The sequence below is a fragment of the Drosophila tropicalis genome, unplaced genomic scaffold (assembly GCF_018151085.1).
Source record: "Drosophila tropicalis isolate 14030-0801.00 unplaced genomic scaffold, ASM1815108v1 contig_393, whole genome shotgun sequence".
Classification (NCBI taxonomy): domain Eukaryota; kingdom Metazoa; phylum Arthropoda; class Insecta; order Diptera; family Drosophilidae; genus Drosophila; species Drosophila tropicalis.
In genome coordinates, this window is record NW_027172855.1 from 1,420,459 (window position 1) to 1,441,808 (window position 21,350).

The following is a 21,350-nucleotide window of genomic DNA, read 5'->3' on the forward strand; positions in this document are numbered from 1 at the left end:
GAATACTCTATGAATTCGAAATGGTCTTTCTTTCAATGCTGCTGTATGAGATTAATATTTTGTATTGGATTCAGAAGAAAAAGATCGCAGTGGGTGGAAAATAGAACCAAAACTAAATGCAAAAATTGGCAAACAGAAACTTAATATTTGAAGTATTGTTATGCCAATTTCGCCATCGTTATCAACTTTCTTCTTGTCTAGTCCAACGCAATTTCTTATTTCATGTACCCTGTCAAGGATAATTTACTTCGTTACATTTATGCGTTGGCATGCCAACAAATAAAACGCCTGCCATATGAATAAATAAATACAAATTAAATAAAAATTGTGAAATTTTACAATAACGCAGATGCATAATTGACGCTGCAAACGGAGAGAAAAAAAATGTCGAAATGAATGTCCGCAAAATGAGTTTCCTTTTTTTTTTATTTTGTTGTTTGGCAGGGAATTCCTTACGCCTTGCTCATAAATTATGGCCAAAAGTATGCTCAGGACATTAATAAATGGTCAAAAATAACTGCGGAGGGAACCGAAGAAAAAAAAACAGAAAACCAGAGATACATCCATATATGTATAATAATGGATTCTAAGGGTTAACTCAATTTACATGGAAAACTCATAAAGTCAAAAAAATGCGTTTGGGTTAAGGGCAGTTAATATTGCTTATTTCTATTATCAACTAAAGATATCGGAAGGCTTAAAGCCCTTTTGCCGACCCTGGTGATGTTGGGATGCCACATCATTATCATCGACATTAACAACAAAAAGCACTTTATTGCCATCATCAACTGCAGGGAGGAGCGCTAGAGGATATGATTGCAGATTGGTAGACCAGCGAATGCATTTGCAACTCATGCACTTGGCAACCCTTCGATGCGTTTCGTTCTCATCGTCTATCGCACGCTTCATTCATGTGAAGAACAGGACACACACACAGACACACATACACACACACATATACGTATATATGCAAAACGGAACGACACATTGGCCACACAAAGGACTCTCTGTATGTTCGCATCCTGTTTGATAGATTGCAGGAGCCAAACAACATTACACAGATAATATTTACCACGCCTCCTTGCTCCAATTGTGGCTTCTGCCTGTCTGCCAGCCAGCCAAGCCAGCCATTTGTCCATGTGTATTCCAATTGAAGGCACTTCAAATGAGGGTCCTGTGCTTAAAGTCTCCTGTTGGTAGGTGGTTAATATGTCCCATCAACCTGACTTTATAGTCAAGTTGATATTAGATCAAATACAGTCGCATCTTTCCATCACTGTAATCCTAATTTCAATGCCAAATTTCAAATTAGTCAATCATTAATCAAAATCCTAATCTCCGTCTGGTTCAAGGTAACACTCAAATATCCTTTACTAACTCCTTCCATGTTTCTTCTTTCCTTTTTTGTTTCTGTCCATCTTCAAAAGAGAGCGCATTTTAATGACATCCTTCCACGTTAAGTCATCGATAAAATAGCATGTCCTTGACTATTAGTTATCCATGTTAACTTTTTCTATCCCTTATCCTTTATTCTTTTTGTTCTTCTTGCGACTTTCGTCTTTATTTTTTGCCAATAATTTTTTTCCCTGTTCATACTAAGTATAAGCTGTTCTTTTGCTCCGTTTGGATTCTTGACTTTCACTTGAGCCTGTTCACTTTTACTCCACCCGTTCGCCCCTCCCCTGGACTGCACAATGCTGACGTGGTGATAATCCAGAGTTGTGCCATGTGAATAATGATGTTCCAGCTGCCGAGGCAAAAGCCGTTTAACGTCTCTCTCTATATATATATATATATGCTTTTTTTTGTACTCCTATTTATCCTATCTAGCTCAAAGAGCAGCCAATTTTTTCATTGTCGTAGACTTTGCCGCGTGCTGATGACAGTTGAATAATAATTTTCCATTTTCCATTTCTTTTTTTCGGGTTTAAAAAGAGGAAAATATAATAATTCTAGCATTATAGTGAAAAGTCTGCCACATGTGAGTGTGTGTGTTAAAATTGAGAATTTATATTGTTGAAAATAAAAAATACCATAATAGTTCTGATAAATATTACACAAATTGCTGGTTGAAAAATGCAACAAATATTTGATACATATACGAAACAATGATGTTTACATCATGTTGTGTAATTGCAAAGAAGTGCCAATGAAATACAATAAAATATACATACATATATTGAAACAAATAAAGTGTATACATTTACAATAAATATTTTCACTACAAGCAGATCGTAGGAGAGGGTCAAGTAAGAGGGGAGACAGGGCCAATGGTAAACAGCAACAAGCATGGCAATAATGTTAATACAACAAAACCAGCGAAATGGTTAAAAAATAATTTAAAGTGTTAAATTTTTAATATTTAGGAAACGATCGACCAAATGTTTACCTACAAACTAAAATCAGGTAAATATATTGTTTCAATGAAATTAAATCAAAGTTGATAAAAAAAGCAATTTGTATATATATTTGAAGACCAAACAATGAAATTGTTTGAAAGCTATTTCCATATCGTTCCATATTCAAAAGTTTTATTAATCACTTTTACCATTTCAGGACCTCTTAGACTCAAATGTCTTCCAATAACTTAAGGATTCAATTGCTATGATAGTGTCAAATCTTCAAAATCTTCAAAAGTTCGACTTGTATTTCTATAAAGTCATAATTAACACAGGTTATCACCTAGATATGCAGTGGCGGATCTTGTAATCTTTTGACACTCATTGTCATACCATATATACCCGCCGCTTATATAGAGGATACATTAATACCACATGCATGTCCTTTGCCGTCTGGTCACAAAAGAAGACAAAACCGCAACAATTATAATAATTTGCATACCATTTTAAAAAACACCAACAACCAATGAAACATTCACTGACAATTAACTTAAAATTGGGTGCCAAAGGCTTGTGGCGTTGCTTTTAAAACAAAAAAGTTTTATTTCAACAAAAATATGTTAGTACATATGTATGCGAAAAATTTATTGCTTGCAGTTGCAAGAAGTTCCTTTAATTAAAGAAATTAAAAATGCTCAGTTGTTGCAACAAATTTCTAAAATAATTTCATGAATGCATAACATTTTGAAAAATGTCTCGCAAAAATTTACATTTATTTATGCAATGACAACAATAATAATAAGAACAAAAAGAGCAACAAACAATCAGCTGACCGAAAACCAAAAACTGAGTTGGCCAAAAACTATAAAACAAACATGGTTGAAAAATATTTACATATGAACTTTTCATTTTGTTTAGTATGAGTCAAATGTTATTGTTGCTTCTGTTGTTGCTCTTGTTGTTGTTGTTGTTTGGAGTCATGAATAATATGTCTGCTCGTTACAAGTTAGTTATAGAATAAAATGCGAACAAAACTAAATTATACAGTGTATATGTAGATATATCCTTTACTGTGTGTGTAAACGACTAGAAATATACGTACATAAATTTTCATCAAAGGTTTTGCATTCCATTTTAATATAGTTACTTTAATTAAGGGCGTAGCCAGTTTCCCTTGTTTTGCTCAGTTCGGTAATAATATGAGTGACTATCTGAAACAATCCCTAAGAGATATGGGTATATACTTTTACATTTGAATTTTTTGGATTAGTGCGAGCTTTTGGTCACAGTCTGTTTAAAATAATATAAAGTAAGTCCTTATTTATTTTAAGCTGCAACTTTAGTTAAAAATATAATTGTTACTATCATTGCTTAGAATGGAATTCGGATAGCTATATATAACTATCACTATACAAAATACTTTCTAATATTATCTCACATCTCAGCTAAGGCTTTCTCTTAAAAATGAGTCTAAAATGTACTAAAATGTATATAGCTGATCTTGAGCTAAATATAATAATGATATTAAGCATATTATGAAATTTCTTCTTTTCACTCCTTAAAATAAGTTTGAGTCAGATGAAAACAAAGGATCCTTAAGACAATTTAAGGATATTTATTCTTATGTTTGACTTAATCAATGAGCATTAGCATGCCACAATCCGCAATCATTGCATAGTTTAGCCACTCCATGCGTCTTCTTCTATGTACTTTTCTCTCTGCCTTTATCTGTGAGTTCTCTTCTCCCTTTACGCTTTATTTATTTATATTGACTTTTGCTGGTGACATAAAATGAGGGAAGCGCAAATGCAAATACAATTACACTGAGTGCTCCTGTTTCTGCTGGTTCTGCTGGTTATACTGGTCCTGTACCTGCTTCTACCTCTGTCCTGGTCTTGGTCTATGGAGTAAGTACATTCCGCACAGATAAAGGTAAATACATAAGTAAACAAATCATTTGGAAAAATATTTTTTTACACACAAATCACATCACAAGGTGCAAAACATTTACGAATATTATTTTGGCAAACCAAGCAGAGCAAAAGAGATGATGATGATGATGATGAAGAAGTGCCAAAGTGGCAAAAATGGCAAAGAACGAGAAAGAAAAAGTTAAAAGTCAAAAGTAAAAACGTGAAAATGTGAAAAGTGTAAATATTGCCATTGGCATAATATTTGTACAATGATTTTTTGCTTCGTTTTCTGTTGATGAGTGTAAGCTTCAATGATTTTCGACGAGAAGGTGGGTGAGTGAGTGAGTGAGTGAATGAGTGATTGACTCACTGACAAAGAGGCTACGGAATGGAACAAAGAAGGAGAATGGAACCTATTAAAATGTTGTCCAATATGAAGTTTACCAACTGTTGATAATCTTTAAATATAAAGAATAATGCACGATTGTTTAAACATTTTTTAATTTAATCTTCATTGTGGGATTTTTAGGAACAAATAAATCAATTTCTACAGAAAAATTTAGAAAAATACACCCAAACCTTGATAAGATAACTAAAAGTGACGGAAAACCAAAAGAAAATGAAGTAAGTAAGTCGTCTCGCCGACTTAGGTTTACCATGCACCAGTAAAACAAATGTGTCTAAATTTTACACATACAAAATCTGCGTCTTTACTAAAGAATATACATACCAAATATCTATCTATGTTTAACTAGAATAGTCTGAAAACACCTTCTTTACATCCTATACCAGTCTATATACCAAATTTGGCGACTCTTCAATATCTAGGTGTTCATACAAACAGGTGGACGGACGGACATGTCTAGATCGACTCAGCTGTTGATGCTGATCAAGAATATATAAACTTTAACCAGTCGGAAAAGCTTCCTTCTGCCTGTTACATATATTTTGGCGACTCCAATATACTATTTCACCCTATGGGTGCATGGTATACAAATTCACTTCTTAGCCTTAATACCTGTAATTGACAGTTGCTAATTGATAATAATTAGCTATTAACACCAGACGGCCAATTAAAAGATAAAAGTGAAAATGCAAATTGCCCTCCAGGCGAATAACCAATACAATACAACAAGAAAAAAATCTGATTAATACGTCTTTACCAGAAAAATTCCTTTTTTGTTCAACGATTTTCTTCTCATAGCTCCAAGGCAACTAAATGGTTAATTAGCCACGCTTAAGCCTGAAGCGTGAAAATTCCTAAAAGATGTTGTTTTGTTTTGATGGAAATGCATACCAAAAGTCACATGAGTCATAAATGTGGGGGGAAAAAAATAAAGAAAATAAATAAAGCAGACAGTTGCCAAGTCTGCAGTAAAAGTTCTAAAGAGCAAAACTGTGGAAAACTATGAAACGTCCTGCCAGCAACTGAGACGGAACAGCATAAACACGGAACCAGACATCAGACACACACACACACACACACACACACACACACACACACACACTCGGAATTATCAACCACCATTGCAATGCATCGCCACCAAAAATATAAACCCGGAAGAAAAAGAAGTCAAAAAAATTATTGGCGCCACTTGGTCGGCATTGGATCCATGACCAGACAGTGAAGTTGGCGACGTCTGCATGGAAGAGAGCTCATCTCAACTTCTCCTGTTATTGTTATTGATTTTGTGTGTGTTTTTTGTTGCTCGTATGTATGTATGTGAGTTTCGGTTGTTTGAATGGTTTGGGTGGTTGATTTTCCTACCATGATGCATAATTTTGAAACACCCTCGCGAGGAGTGTGTTGATGACATCATCAGCATCATCATTCGCCGAGTGCAAACACAATTTTGCAAAGTTGTGTCTTCTGCATATGAACCATAATATTTTATGCTCATTTTGGGACATTCGATAACTTTAAAGCTGTTTATCGTGGCAAAAATTTTACTGACTCATTCACATATGTATGCAGGAATATGTGGTGTGTATGTGTGTGTGTGTGTGTGTGTGTGTGTGTGTGTGTATGATGCGGGCTCAAACAATTTTGTAGCAAATAACGCATGTAAATCCATTAAACTAAAGTGTTACAGCACATTTAAATTATAGACTTTTCCGCATCACGCACATTTGCCAGGCATTTTCCACACATGCACGACTCAGCTGGGGTTTTCCTTTTCGTTCGTTTTCCTCAAATTACAAAGTTTACGAATAGTTCCCCATGGGTTAAGGCAAAAATAAAGGAGTCTTTAGCACGCTTGGTGGGATAATTAAGTCTCTAAGCATACAAATTTTACAAGATTCAATTGGAGACTTTGAATCCTTAAAGTTTGCAAATGAATCAATTTCAAGATGGAAATACTGATAAAGGAAAAAGATTCTATAAAGAGACTCTGTCTGAAATGCAACATAAGCTCGTGTATTGTATGTTAGTAAATTTATGTCTTAAGTACCTAAAGACAAATCAAAATTTAGTTCTAATAACAGAAAATTGAGTAGAGGAGACATTAAGCAAGAACTAACTAACGATGTCTTTGGATAAATCTTTAATTTTAAATTAAGCATCAATCTGGACTTTGACATTGTCGAGTCATCGTTAGACGAGTACAAAATAATCTTCTTTAATTCATTTACTTTTAAGTAATTTTTTTAATCTATTTTTGCATTTGGAACAACTATGTATGTATTGTATGTATATGTAATATGATTTAGAGGGTTGGAATTTAAAAGCCTAAATGATGTTAAATCAAAAAGCTTATACTCGGCCATCATTAAAATCAAACAAGTATTTTTGTAGTAACAAGTTACATTGCAGAAAATATTAAATTTCAACAGTTTGTTTATTTAAAGGTTGATTGCAAATCAAATTATTGCTAAATTCCATTCAACCGAATGGATCAATGCATCAATCTAATAGTTTTTTCTGTAAATGTTTTTTAAATAATGATTTGATGTTTAAAATTTGAGAATATTTATTTCCATAAATGTATTGCTGGTGCCGGTTGTAGTTTCCCATTTGCACCTTAATTCTGTGTTGTATGGCAAATATGAGAAGGTTTGCCTTGGTTTACCTTTTTGTGTGTTTGTCTGGCCAAATATAGAAGCAAACACAAGGATATTCTTTTGAAAGTATTTGTTTCCCAACCCACTGGGTAAGTAAATACTCAGCATTGGAATGTACACAAAAATTACCCACAAATGCCAAACTCGAACTTTGCTTTGCTCTTTTTTTTCCTCCCCTCGTAGACTAACACACATGCACAGGCACACTCACACGCATAATGTACACTTAATTATCATTCGAAGGGGCAAAAAAAAAAGGAAAAAGAAACTCACACAAACACAAAGGAAATTATTGTGCGAGGCTCCAAGCAAAAGTCCTACATAAACATTATTAGTATTGTTGGCGGAACCTTTTACTACTTTACCCCAACTCTTTTTCTTCTCTAACCTATTGTTACTCTTTGTTCCCTGGAGCACCTCCCTCTCCTTTACCTCTTTCTCTCTATCTCTCTCTGTCCGACATATGAGTGTATATGTACATGACTTACATAAGCAAAAAGCTTTTGCATTTTACAGAAAACTTCTGAGGATTTCTACTCTTGTTAGTTGGTCGCGTATTTTCCACTCACAACTTTTTGCCATAAATACAAATACTCATACGCCCCGTTGTACTTACTCATACATGTAATGCACACGAAACACACAGATACTTGCCAACATTCATTGAAGAAGTTCTCCCAACCTTGTTTTGGTAAGTATTTATTTGTTTTATTATAATAATCTGTGTTATGCCACGCCTCACCTCTCTCTGCCTGCCCAGCCCTAGCAGCCAAGAAACATACCTCCGCATTGTTTGTTTTGTATGTAGTTGTTCTTGTGTATTTTGGTTAACATTTTTATTCTTTTTTTTTTTTTTTTTGTGTAATGAAGAAGACAACTGCATAAATATTTTCATGATTACTTATTATTCATAAGAAACGATGGTGTATGGCAATGGCATTATAATTATGCAGTGAAATATTTCAGTAAAAAGCATTTACTACAAATAATTGACTTATTTTCTTCGAATTAAATGGGATTTCATGTTGAAGAATATCAATGGCTATTTTCAGATTATTAATCAAAATGAATCACATATCAAATTACGAACAATGGTGAACTGAAGTGAAATTTATAAACCTATAAATAATGCGCAAATGGCGATTTCAGTAATTGCCAGAAGAGTTGTTGTCTTTGAGGAAATATTTACTAAATTTGTTTTTGCCATCGATTCGTGTGTTTATTATGGAAGGAAAAGAGAACATAATAGAAATATAAAATAAGATAACTCTTTGTATTTTTTTTATCATACTTTATGACAATTTTTAAAAATGACTGCTCTGAGAGTTTTATTAGTCGACAGTTGGCTGAATGAAAGAAATTTTTACAATTTTCACAAATTTGTTGTATTACTTAATGACATTTTCTACTCAGACAAAATGGTCACAGTAATTAAATAATAAATAAGAGTTGTAGCTGCTGCTTCTGCTAGCATTTCAGAGCCTGATTTCCGGTGGTTGGTTGGTTGGTGGCCAAACACATTTGTTTTATGTCATCATCATTTCATAGAAAGCTCGGCGACAAGGACAGCCACCAGTCGTATTCTATGTATGTCTCTTGTCGTCCTGTCGTTCTGTCGTCCTGTATGGTTTGCTAGTTGCATTTGCCATTGCATTCAGGTTGCGTTTGCTGTTTTCTGTTCTCTATTCTCTGTTTCTGTTTCTGGTAATTACTCAAGCAGACGTTTCGAGGAGCAATTGGAGGACCTTCTTGTCGGCGGGCCAAACATAATGAACATATGCGACACAGTGGCATAAAAAGGTTCTACAAGCCACACACACACATACACACATTCATATTCGTGATATATAGGCAGCAAAGAGCTGGGCGTGGCTGGGCGCATTACGCGCACATAATTCTAATTAGTGGCATATGGGAAAAAACACATAAGCACACAGTAAAAGAAAAAGAGGGAGGGAAAAAAACTACATACATGCACATATATATGGAGAATGAGGATCTCTCTTGGATGAAGAAAAGAACACACACAAAATTATGTTATTACGGCTTTTTAAGCACAAGCCGCTTATGCGTGGGCGGTTCTAGAAAAGGGCGTGGCTTAGGCAGTTGCAATAACAAAAATTTTGTTACAGCTGTAGTTTAAAATTAGATAACGACTAAGTTGGTTATCAAGTCAACAAATGAGTGCCAGTAGTTGGGCATAGAAAACACCAGAAGTGGGTCATATATTTGTACTCATGCGAATTTTCAATCAAGGATTACTTTGTTAGTCAAAAAATACTAAAATAATTATCATACATTTGGGTAGCAAATTTTTTCAACTCATTTATTGTTGATTAATTTTTGACAATGTCAATTGAACGAATTCTGACGAAAGTTCTAAATTTTTGGGAAACTAAGTTAGCCATGCAATTTGCTTTTAATTTTGTTTTCTTTTTTCCCAATATAAGTCATTTAAATTTTGGTGTCTAAAGGAAAAACACAAGTTTTTTACGAGATTAAAAAAAGTACACAAAGAAAGGCTGCATAACGCAATGTCGAGTCTTGATGATTTCTTTGCTAAAAAAGATAAAAAGTCAAAAAAAAAAAAACCAAATTTTTTGGCTACCAATGAGTTGTACAAAACGCTGGAAGAATCCACCAAATTGATGTCCGAACTGATGGTCTCTAATCCCGAGCAAGTGCGTACAAGTGCAACACAATTGGATATGGCTTCAAGTCGCTTTTCCATGGAGGCAGGTATTCCAAAGGACACCGGATTGCGTTTCACCAACGATGCCAGCAAGGATGACGATGATTGGTGCGACTTTAATGAAGAGAATCGCCGTCAGTACACACATTCAAGTCAGCTTGCCATCAGTCAGTTGGGTTTGAATTGCCCTGGCCTGGGAACATATGGTAGTGACAATGCCAAAGTGGAGAAGGAACGCCAGAAGGATTATGGTGGAGATGGCCTGGGAGTTGTGGGTTTGGGACAACAGCAAATGGTAGATAATTCTGGTTTGGTATCTTGCCCCTGGCAAAAATCTGAGCCATCAAATGTCAATTCTGAAGTGGCCATGGAGATGAATATGATGATTGAAATGACTAAAACGAAGCCGTCGTCTGTGTTGGGCAACATGAAGTCAATTTCCATAGAGCAGACCATGGAAGGACCGAAAAAGCAGATTTATATACCACCAGCTCTACGCCAGAGCCAGATGAACTCCAAATCAGGTAATTCGAATTCACGTGGCAGCAGCAGCAACAGCAGCAAAAAGTCAACACAAATACCCAGAGGTGTACGCAAAGGTCAAGCGCCAGATCTCAATAGTTCGGAGTATTTTCCAGCTCTGAGCGCTTCGAAGAAGCGTGTCAAGTAGCCGCAATTTTGAGATTCATTTTTTTGTTCCAAATTAGCCAAACTTTGAAAAATTGTAAAACCAATAAATAAAACTGTATGAGCGAGCAATAATTCCATCTCACCATAATTTAAATGTGTTATCCCTCCTCCCCGTTCCCTGACGTGTCATTAGCTTCGAACAAGAGAGCCAAATATTTTTACACCCAAATCGGTTTAGCATTAAATGCACCCCGCGGACAACATGATGCCAACCAGACAAATTTCCCCTGAAATTGGTTCTCAACAACAACAACAACAAGTGCACACATGGGATCGCTAAAAGGCATTTAAAAAGTGAAAACAAAATAAAATTACGTACTATACAGAAGTTTATTTGAGTTCGTATACACATTCTCTGATAATTTAAGCTACTTTTTTTTTTGACTGGTTGTTTCTTTTTTTGTTTAAGTTTCAATAATCTCTGGCTTGTTTTAACACACAGATTGGTTTGAGTTGTATTGCCGTTTGTTATTCTCTCCATTGTTTCTCCTCATATCCCCTTATATCTCGTTCTTCACCAACTAATCTTGTTCTTGGCCAACGCTCAGGTTAATTTAGCTTGGTTTATCCTTCTTTCCTTCTAAGCAGGCTAACAGTGACCACCGTGCGGCCCATAGCAGGAGCAACAACCATAGGGCCCGCATGGACCGCAGCAATGATTGATAGCCTTGAACCACTGACCATTGTAGGGGCCACAGAGTCCGCAGGGTCCCAGTCCACCAGTCGGTCCACAGCAAGTGCCGGGCATAGAACCCATCCAAGGATTGCACATCTTCTAAGAAAACGAAAATTTCGTTAAGGAGTTAATAAAAAATGTTATTTAGTTTTGTTGAAAATTTAGTTAATCACCGTGTAGCCTGTTTACGGAAAAAGGATTTGTTTGCCGAAAAGAAAAGACTTTTTTTTTAGTTTTTGTGTAGATGTTTGTTTCACCTGGAGTAAAGTGTGAATGAGAATTTCTATTCCGATCTGAGGTACTACACTTTTTCAGTTTTAAAGTTTGAACTCATGGCCTACTCGGATGGCTTCACAACGCCTACTTGGATACTCGAATTTGATTTCCATTTCGGTATAAAACCATTATTAAATTCATGCTGAACACAAAATAATTCACATCAAAAAGCATTCGATTCCTGGAATATTATGCAAGGGAAATGTGTATTTCACAATATTTGACTCTTGTTGTTGGCATATCAAATAGAAATCCACTTGACTGCACTTGCGAGACATTTTGGCCCTGAAGGTTTACGCCTCAAGGCGTTTTTTGGTCATAACTCGACCGAGATGAAGTTGAGGAAAGAAGAGCAACAAGTGGAATGGTTCGCGAATTGTTGCTCTTATTTGATTTTATACTTCCTTCCTTTTTGTCAAAGTGAAGTAAAGTCATTTGGCAAGTTTCGTCACGTGCGTCACATGTTGGAATGGCTTCTGTACATTTTAAGCAATTTTCCAGGCAGCTGTTGTTCTAGCTCTCCTTGTTTGTTGTTGCTGCTATTGTTGTTTGTGTAGTTATTGTTTAAACAATTACTGTTGTTGGTGTTGTTGACCTGGTTCTTTCTTGTCGTCGTCGTCGTCGTCGTCAGCAACGCTTGGTCGCCTAGAAGTGAAGTCAACTCAAGCCGAGTTGTTGTTGTTTGTTTAAATGTGTTTGTGATTATTTAGTTATGGCATCTAATTGAGTTTTGTGTTTGTTTTACTTGGCGCTGTGTGTGTGTGTGTGTGTTTGTATGTTGTATATCTGTGTGGGTTGGCTAATTGAGTTGATTACCTTAACCAATTTGAAATTGTTTAAAGACAGAAAACTATTTGGTTAGAATAAATAAAAAAAAAAAAACATAAGAAAAGAATAACATTAAATTTAAATCTAAATTTTTAACTTGTTTTTTCTTTTCTTTTGCCTGCTTCCTAATCTTTAATTCCTGCCATTTGATCGCGTGCCGGTTTCGTATTACCACCAACTAAGCAAAAAAACATTGCATACTTGCGGGCGCTTGCTCTCGTGCTCTTATTCTTCTGATTTCAACTTCAATGTGTTGCTGTTGTTGTTGCTTCTGGGTCGGCGACTTTAAACTGTGGAAAACGTAGGGAAATAGCAAACACATCCCAGACCCAAATATGTTGTGACTGTGAAGTTTAATGTTACGTGTTGATGCTTTCATTTGTTGTTGTTGTTGCTATTGTTTTTACATTTCGGCCAACGCCTCCGGCGACCAGTCCAGGAAAGACCAAGAAGCAGAAGTTCAATGTCCCCATTCAAAATGTCCGTGCAACAGGAAGTCCTGCGATAACTTCCTTGCTGCTCTTGTTATTTTAATTTTGATTTATTTGTTTTTTATTTATGTATAAATAAAAAATAATCATTGAAATAAAGACAGGAATAATATGAAAATTTAATTGCAAATTTAAAGACTCTTGTGGGTTACAATTCAATTTAAATTTAAGTGTGATATTTATTTTACATTTGTTTAAGTTTATTTTTGGCAAGTAATAAGTTTTCTTAAATCATTTCAATTGGTTCTGTAACTATTTATGTTCTAAATATAGAATTTAAACTATACAACTCTTACTTAAAGTATAGATTATAATTTGCGATATGGTTAAGGGATCTACGAGTTTTAGTATAAGGAGAAAAGTCTAGCTAAAACCATATAAGTCATTTTTTACAAATTTTAAAAATTTTTTTTTAGCTCTACCAGGTAGAAATTTTTTATCAAATTCTTCATTTAATTGTTAAATTTTGTTTGGTTGATTGTTTCGTACTTTATTTTCAGTCTTCTTTTCCAACAAATGGAAGTAACGATGACTGCTGTAAAAGTCGATGAAAACATACTCCATCGCAGACAAAAGTCATAGCCTTTGCCGTCATTGACAGTCCCCCCCCACATCACACACACACACACACACACACACATAGAGACAATCATTCAGTCTGTCAGTCAGCCAAGCAGTGCTTGTGGGTTTGCTGTTTGCTGTCCATGATTATCGTCGTCATTCTGAAGGAATTAGTGCGAGTCAAGTTCTAGAATCGGTTCATTGATGTTGAGTAGAAAGTGGCAGCATAACTTATGCTTATTGTTGACGTGCAGTGAATGGTTTATTGAAATGCATTTACTCGCTCAATCCTATAGTGAATATCCACTGAAAAACGCACTCAACCGACGACACAATCCAGCAATGGGGCAATGCATATGGGCAAGAGCGTTGTCTTTTATTAAATTCAATTATATGCTCAAGTGCAATTTGTCTATCGTCAAGAATTATCTTTATTCAGTATTGTGTATGCTGTGAGGCCAATTTAGTGTTTGAAAATCTAAAATGTTTTTATAAACGTTTGAATGAATCATTTAAATAAAGTTCTCGTTTCTTCAGTTACCTTTCTTTGTATTTTGAATTTTTTTTTTTTTTGTCGTGGAAATAGTTTTGTGTATTCAATTGAACGTGTTGTGAGTTGATAATTTTCTTTCATCACCTTTTTGCAATTCAATTCCATTTGCATATAATGACCCTTGAAAAATTCCATATTGATTTGCACACAGTTCTCTAACGATAGTACTACATGTATCTATTTGTGTGTATATACATACGTGTACGTATCTATCCATCCATCTATCAATTTATCTTTCAATCAAGTATTGCACAAATTAAATTGATTTTTCTGCTATTTGCAAACATTTCTGATGCAATTATACAAAAAGCTTTTTCCGTTCATTTCATTCAAGCAAAATGCATATGAAGTGGCGTGCATTTAAAATTCTATACCGAAAATGTTTGCCTAAAGGGCCAGGCGCATAATAAATCATTTAACTAATTAATCTAAATTTTGTAGCTAAATGCGCATAAACAACAAAAACAGATGTCACACCTCACATAAATCTTATAAATTGCCCTCTTTAAAATGCCATAAAATGCATGAGGTTAAGCAAGAATAAGAACTAGAAATAAAAATAAGAGAGAATAAAAACTTTTGTCAAAAGATTGCCCAAGAGAAGCTAAAAACCAAAAGGAAAAAAAAACACCAACTGGCAAAAAGGAGTGCAAGAAAAAGTTTATAATTAAAACTTTACGCACGTTTTGGCTAAGTAAATAGCACAGACACGCAAAAACATACACACACACACATATACTTATAGTGAGAAGCTTTGGCTTTGCTTTTGGTGAATTTTTGGTACGCATGCAGCGTACTAGAATTTTGTGTTGCATACTTAAGTGGGCAAGCTGTAGCCATGCCCATTGAGTTGGAGATGAAGATGTGAAAGCTGCCTGCTCCTCTTGCTGCATTGTGCTTCCCAGAGACATAAAAACATATGTCGAAAAAACTAGAATGGAATGAGCCTGGAGAATGAGGAAACATAAAACCTGATACTAACACCAATTATGTGGCAAATATTTGTGACAGACTTGAACAATTTTCTTAGCATTTATTCAAGAGCGACACTAGACGAATTATATTAACTGGTTTGTTAAGTGGATGACTAGTTTTTAATGCTGTTTCTTAATAATGACTCGATTTATAATTTTAATTTCCCCAATATATTTCAGAGTTTGGAATTTATGTTCAGGTTGTTAACTAAACGTCTGAATCAAAGATTTGATATCATTTTCTCAACAAAATAATAGTAAAACTATTTTTTAAAACGATTATCTAACAATTTAATAATATGATTACTAAAAAAATATATTATATTCCTAAGAGCTTATACTTAGTTTAGTAATGTTTCTATTCTGCTTATTTAGGCTTAAATTTTGTTTCATTATCTAAATATTAGTTTATTCAGAACTTTTCCATTCCATTTAGCTAATATCTACATATTTTAACCCTCTTTTCCCTTTAACTAATATCTAAATTATACTTCAACCACCCGGCCATTTCAAACGCTTATTCTAATCTCCTTTTTCCGGTGGCACACACTCGTACAAAGACACACACACACACCCAGAGAGACAATCGACACTATCAAAGCGTTGGTATCTTAAAGTTCACTCAATTAAAGCACAATTAAGAAGTCCCCGGGTCTCTAACTGTGCTGTAACTATGCTGAAAACCTTTTGACCCCCATACCCACATTTAACGACCCTCACACCGACCTCGATTCAGACATGTGCGGCATTCTCATCAAGTAAATTGCTTGCTAACCTTAATGAGTGCCGCAATTTTGACCTTTTAGTGAGCGGGCTACCAATTCCGTGGATATTGGTTGAGAGGGGCCCCTTGACTTGTTGCATTGTTGCCCCCAGTTATTTTCACTCTTCTTTCTCTGTCTCTATCTCAATCGAGTGCTTTTAATTGTTAAAAGAGGCAACGCCAATCCTTAACTGACTTTTTGATGCTTTCGAAAATGCATCATTTGGATAATCAGCTTGCTACCTTTTGCCCATCCAATCTCTATTCCAAATGCTTGCATGTGTATGTGTATGCGTGTGTGGGAATACGTGTGTATATTGAATGGGGGGTTGAGTCAGCGCTAAACTTTTCAGCCTGTGGAAAATTTATGATTCTAGTTACCCTTTTCTCTCGCTCTTGCGTTCATCTCAACTGTGCAAAATTGTCGATTCTGCATATTTGACTTTTTATGCTGCGGTCGTATCATTCTGAAAGAGAAAGGCGGGTGGGCGATGATATGTAGAGGGGCAAAGCGAGACGGCGTATGCGGTTTATTAATATTTTTGACTGTCTGTGGCTTTGACTTTTAGAGAAGATAAAAAAAGGAAAATCAAAACCAAAAAAGTTCACAGACATTTTGGGGAATTTAGATTAAAGTTTTTTCCAATCACATGAAAATTCTATGAATGTTGAAAATTTGTACTATTTCATGTTATCCCTTTTTGGCTTTTCATAATCCTGACAGAAAATTTAATCATAATGTAAATGTAAAACAATGGAATTAATAATTCATATCATTTAATCTGACTATAAAAGTTTTAAACTTGGCTGCCAAGTTAGCAAAACTTCAAAAATGCATCAAGCAAAAGTTCAAGTGGGTTTTGCCAATGCAACTGTTGTGTATATGTTGTATATCCTGTTTCATGTCCTGCAACAAAAGTTTAATATGTCTTCCACTTTCTAGCTCAACTCTTGGCTTGAAACTGGCAAATGCAGACGAAGGCATTTCCTTTGAGACTTTCTATGTATAAACATAAGCAAAACCAAACTTGTTGTTCAACCGACACACACACACACACCCCCAAAGAGACATGGCATTTCCTGAGCATTTAAATAAACCACAAAAAAAAAAAAAAAAAAAAAACGAAATATTATATAAATATGGAATACAATTACACTGACACTATCCCATAAAGGATATAGCCATAGATGATAAAATTATCACAAGCATATGGCAAAAAGTTTTGTTTTTTGACCTAAAAAATATTTAAATGGCCCTTGGAAAAAACTTTACATAACAGCTGCGGTCAATTCTTGGCTCTCAGGATAACAATAATTGCTTGTGTACAAGGACAATGTGCCAGATTAGCATATTTACACAGACATTTGTTAAAAATTTAAGACACTGCAATATAAGATTATTGCAAGTATATGGTATTTAAAGGATTAACTTCTTGATTGTCTATATATAAAGTGTACTTATGGCTAGCTGGGTTATTGTTCTTTAACTATTTGCTCTAAAACATTTTTCATTTGTCATGTATTCATAAATCATTATAAAGCTTTTGGTATTTTTTATTAAACTATTTTAATACACATTTATTAAAGAGTTTGGGTTTTCTAGGTTTTTTCGAAATGGTTTAATATTGAGTTAAGCTCTCTTATATCTGGTCGAAAAGTTTTCTGTTCTTGTTGGGAAAAGGGTAAAACTATTAAAAATTATTCATTAAACACACTGAAACACAGAACAGAAAGGCAACAAAAAGCGAACAAATACAATTGGGCGAAATGCCGCCTTCTCTGAGTATTTTCACTCACAAAAGTATGCAACGAAATTACAAAACATACGAAAAAGTCGACGAAGGTCCCGGCAAGAGGAATACCAACTGGATGAAGTCAGAAGGCTTCCTCCTCTCGAACAGGAAGCTTGCGAGAGAAAAAAGAAAGAAAAAAAACCTCATACCGGCAGCTGAAAAACGCCAAACTAACTAGACTTTCACTTTATTATTCATGAAAAGTGAAAAGCGTGCAATGTAACAACAACAACAACAACTGCAGCCGAATCCGAAACTAAAAGAGAAAGAGGAATGAATGAGGAAAAGAGGGAGAAAGAGAGAGATTGAATGGGAACGAGTAGAGGCTGTTAGAGTTGAGCAAGGTGGAACTGTCGAAATGACTAGCAAGAAATGACGGGATGTGGGGCGTGGCTGGAAAATTAAATGAAATTAAATGCAGCAGCTGAATGAAATGGAAATGGAAGTGTGGCGAATGTGCATTGAAGCAAAGTGAAATAATATTTAAATGAATTTTCGTGGGCATACTTTGCTTTACTTGTTTTTGCTTTTGGGTGTTTACACACGCCGTCCCTTCCTTCATACACACATACAACTTTAATCAATTTTAATTAATTTGGCAGAAAATTGTGTATAATTTTTATAAATATGCCGTACTAATCATCGCACCTTTTTCCCACAATATTCACATACCAACACACTGCCAAACAATTTGTTTCTATTAACAAAGCTGCGCCTACAAATGCCAAATCATTTATCACTACAACTAAAGTGAGAGAGAGAGAGCGACAGAGAGTGTGTAAGAGAGGGATAGAGGGGCAATCGACTGGGTCATTGTACAGGACAGAACACACCTGGGCAATTGTAAGGTAAATGGTGTGGAATTTACTATCATGAGTATATAGATGGAGTCCTCAAAAAAAGACAATAAAATAAGAGGGATCGACTAGGCTGATGCTCTGCTATATTAAGCAGAAAATAAACACTTAACAACTGTGAACAGCGATAAATAAATTATTTAAAATTAAAGGTCTCAAAAAAGTACTTTTGAAAATTTTGACTGAATAAGCACATTGACAAAATCTATATACCCATCATCCATTTCGAAGTTGAATCCTTCCCATACATGTGGAACACACACAAAGCACATGTGTTTTAGCTTGGTGGGGGGCATCATCTACACGTAGAGCAGTGGCCGTCAACATCAGCGATGGCCAATTTGAAGTCATCACTCAGCCGCTGACAAACAACTCTAAGGACCGAGACAGAGACGAACCGGAGACGCCCGAAACAACGTTGAACGATAAGCATGAGTGAAAGGTCCTGACCCTGGCAAAATGTGAATGCTAGAGACCGTAGGAAAGTTGGTAAGTCAGCTACCCATACATTCATAAGTATGTATGTGGGTGTGGATGTATGTTTGCCTGGTCGAAAAGCTTCACCATAACTCACAAAAACACATCAATTATGCGAGGCTTCTATGTATTTGTGGGAGTGAGCACACATACATACAAAGATGTAGCTACACATGTACGCACTACGTATGCCTAAGTTTCTACTACCACAGCTACTCTTTATTAATGACAGTTAAACTGTCAGAGGTGTGTGCGTGCCATTGCAGGTGACTGGAGTGATGTGAGATATATTCTTGACTGACCCCGACCACACATTCGGTGTCCCATCTCTGTCTCTCTCGTTTTGAGTAATGTGTGCTTGTCAAATTTTCAACCATATTCCGACAGCCATAAGTCAAGTATTGCTTGCATTTCTGTCACAAGAGAAAGGGAGAGATCAAGACATGGAGAGAAGGAGAGCGAGTATGTGGCAATGTCAGACTATCGATTCGCTACTTTGGTCTGTTCAAGTCCTCAAAGTGCGTTGCCATTTAATTGCAATACGTATCTTTAGGCGTTTGTGCACAAACAAAGCGGCTTACTAGCTCAATATGACTGGAAACTCAAAGGAGTTTGACAATTTCTAATCAAAAGGTGAAAAAGTGAACAAGTCCTGCTATCTTTGGAGTCGCTTTTGAAGTAGTCAAAGTGAAGTAGTTTTGCTGCTTTTCTTAGTAAATAAAATGTAATGTTAAATATTTTCTATATAACATTTTATATACTTGTTGCCCATTTTTTATTATTTCATAATTTTGGTTTGTTATAAAAATTGTTTCCATTCATTTTAAAGTTTTTTTGTTGTCTGATAAACAAAAAAACCAAATCTAGTGATCGAAAGGTAGGATATATATTTTAAATTAAAATTCTTTTCCTGCTCAAAATTCTGTTTTGAAAAAAACAGGAAAAACATATTTTGTTTGACTAATTAAGAAGCCAAATGAAAAAATGAAACAAAAAAGAAATTGATTTTTCTCTTTGTTTTTCTGCATATCTTCTCAATGCAGACACATCAAACTGACAAAAACAAACAAAATAATAAAAATGTGCACTCAATTTCCAAACTAACTAATCCAGTCATCTTCATTAAAAATGCTTCCATTTCTTCTTGCCTATCAAGCCCAACCAATTCATCAATTGCGTTAAGAACACATCTCAATCCTGTTGCAAAAAGCTATTAAAACTTAAATCGACATCTTTGCAAAGAGACAGAGAGAGAGAGAGAGAGAGAGGGAGAGAGAGAGGGAGAGAGAGAGAAGATAAAAGGGAGGGCGAGAGAGAGAGACGAACAAGAGAAAACGTCATTCACTTTAATTGCTATTGAAAGAACAGTAGCGCACACATGTTCTCTACAATGCCATCCTCTATTCCATCCATTTCCTTGCCTCTCCCCAAATCTATATATAGAACCTAAAAGTATGCAATAAATTTTCAGCCTACCACGCGACCTGCCGGAAGTTTTATAGGAAAAAACTGGGGGAAATAGAAAACCAAACATATGAATGACTTTCATTACTATTTTGATGCGAAATGCTTTAGCATCCACAGATGGGATTTTTTTTGTTTTTGTTTTTATATCCACTTCTCTTTACCACCTCCCGTTTCGATTCGCTCTTCCTCTTAATTTCGGCTGTTTTGTTTTATGTTGTTCAGCTGTATGAAGAGAGGAGGCCAGAGAGTAGGTACAGAAGTCGGGCTGTAGGTTCCTAGGTATAGATAGGAATGTTTATCCATTGTTATGCAATCAATATACTAGAGTGAGGCTGTGCGAATCCTTTGGTTAAGAGAATAGAATCTGTGCCTCCATTGAATTATACCCTCACAATAGAGGGGTACTTAAAGCCACATTAAAAGTTTAGTAGTAAATCTAGTTAAAGTCAGTGTTATTTAGCAGCAATAATAAAAGTATTCTATTTAATATATTATAAATTGTTTAATTCCAATGTTAAAATAATAATGAAATAATTTTGAGCCAACTTTACGAATAGAAACCAATCCAAATAATTTTCATTTAAATAATTATTATTTCAGATTTTTAAAATAAAAGCTAATATTAATAATATTTATAATACTATAAATAAATTATTCAATTTTAAAAATGAAACCTATAAACATTAAGGTCCTTGATTTTCAATTCAACAAATTTTTCTCAACTCTATAAAATCTATCCAAAACGATCAAATTTATTCTACTTACAAACTTATAAGATGAAAAGAGTATTAAAATTTCGTTATTTATATAAATAACTTTTTATCTTTGCGCAGAAATTTTTGCATGTCTTTGTGCAATTTCTAGTGAAACTTGTTGTAATGAAGAAAGAGTAGGAAGTCGTTGAAGTTCATTGAAAATAAATGATGGCATTATTTTG

At 34.9% G+C, this 21,350-nt stretch overlaps 1 protein-coding gene and 1 long non-coding RNA gene across 2 annotated transcripts; one reads left to right on the forward strand and one right to left on the reverse strand.

Moving 5' to 3' along the window:
• The first annotated feature begins 9,774 nt into the window (after positions 1-9,774).
• LOC137572957 (protein CDV3 homolog) lies at positions 9,775-10,769 on the forward strand. Its single transcript, XM_068284813.1, has one exon. The coding sequence runs from the start codon at positions 9,850-9,852 to the stop codon at positions 10,675-10,677; it is 828 nt and encodes a 275-aa protein (XP_068140914.1). The 5' UTR covers positions 9,775-9,849; the 3' UTR covers positions 10,678-10,769.
• Positions 10,770-11,008: 239 nt separating this feature from the next.
• LOC137572945 (uncharacterized) lies at positions 11,009-11,657 on the reverse strand. Its single transcript, XR_011031760.1, has 2 exons — positions 11,547-11,657; positions 11,009-11,472 (listed from the first exon to the last, which is right to left on the reverse strand). It is a non-coding gene; the product is annotated as an uncharacterized lncRNA (long non-coding RNA).
• Positions 11,658-21,350: the final 9,693 nt, after the last annotated feature.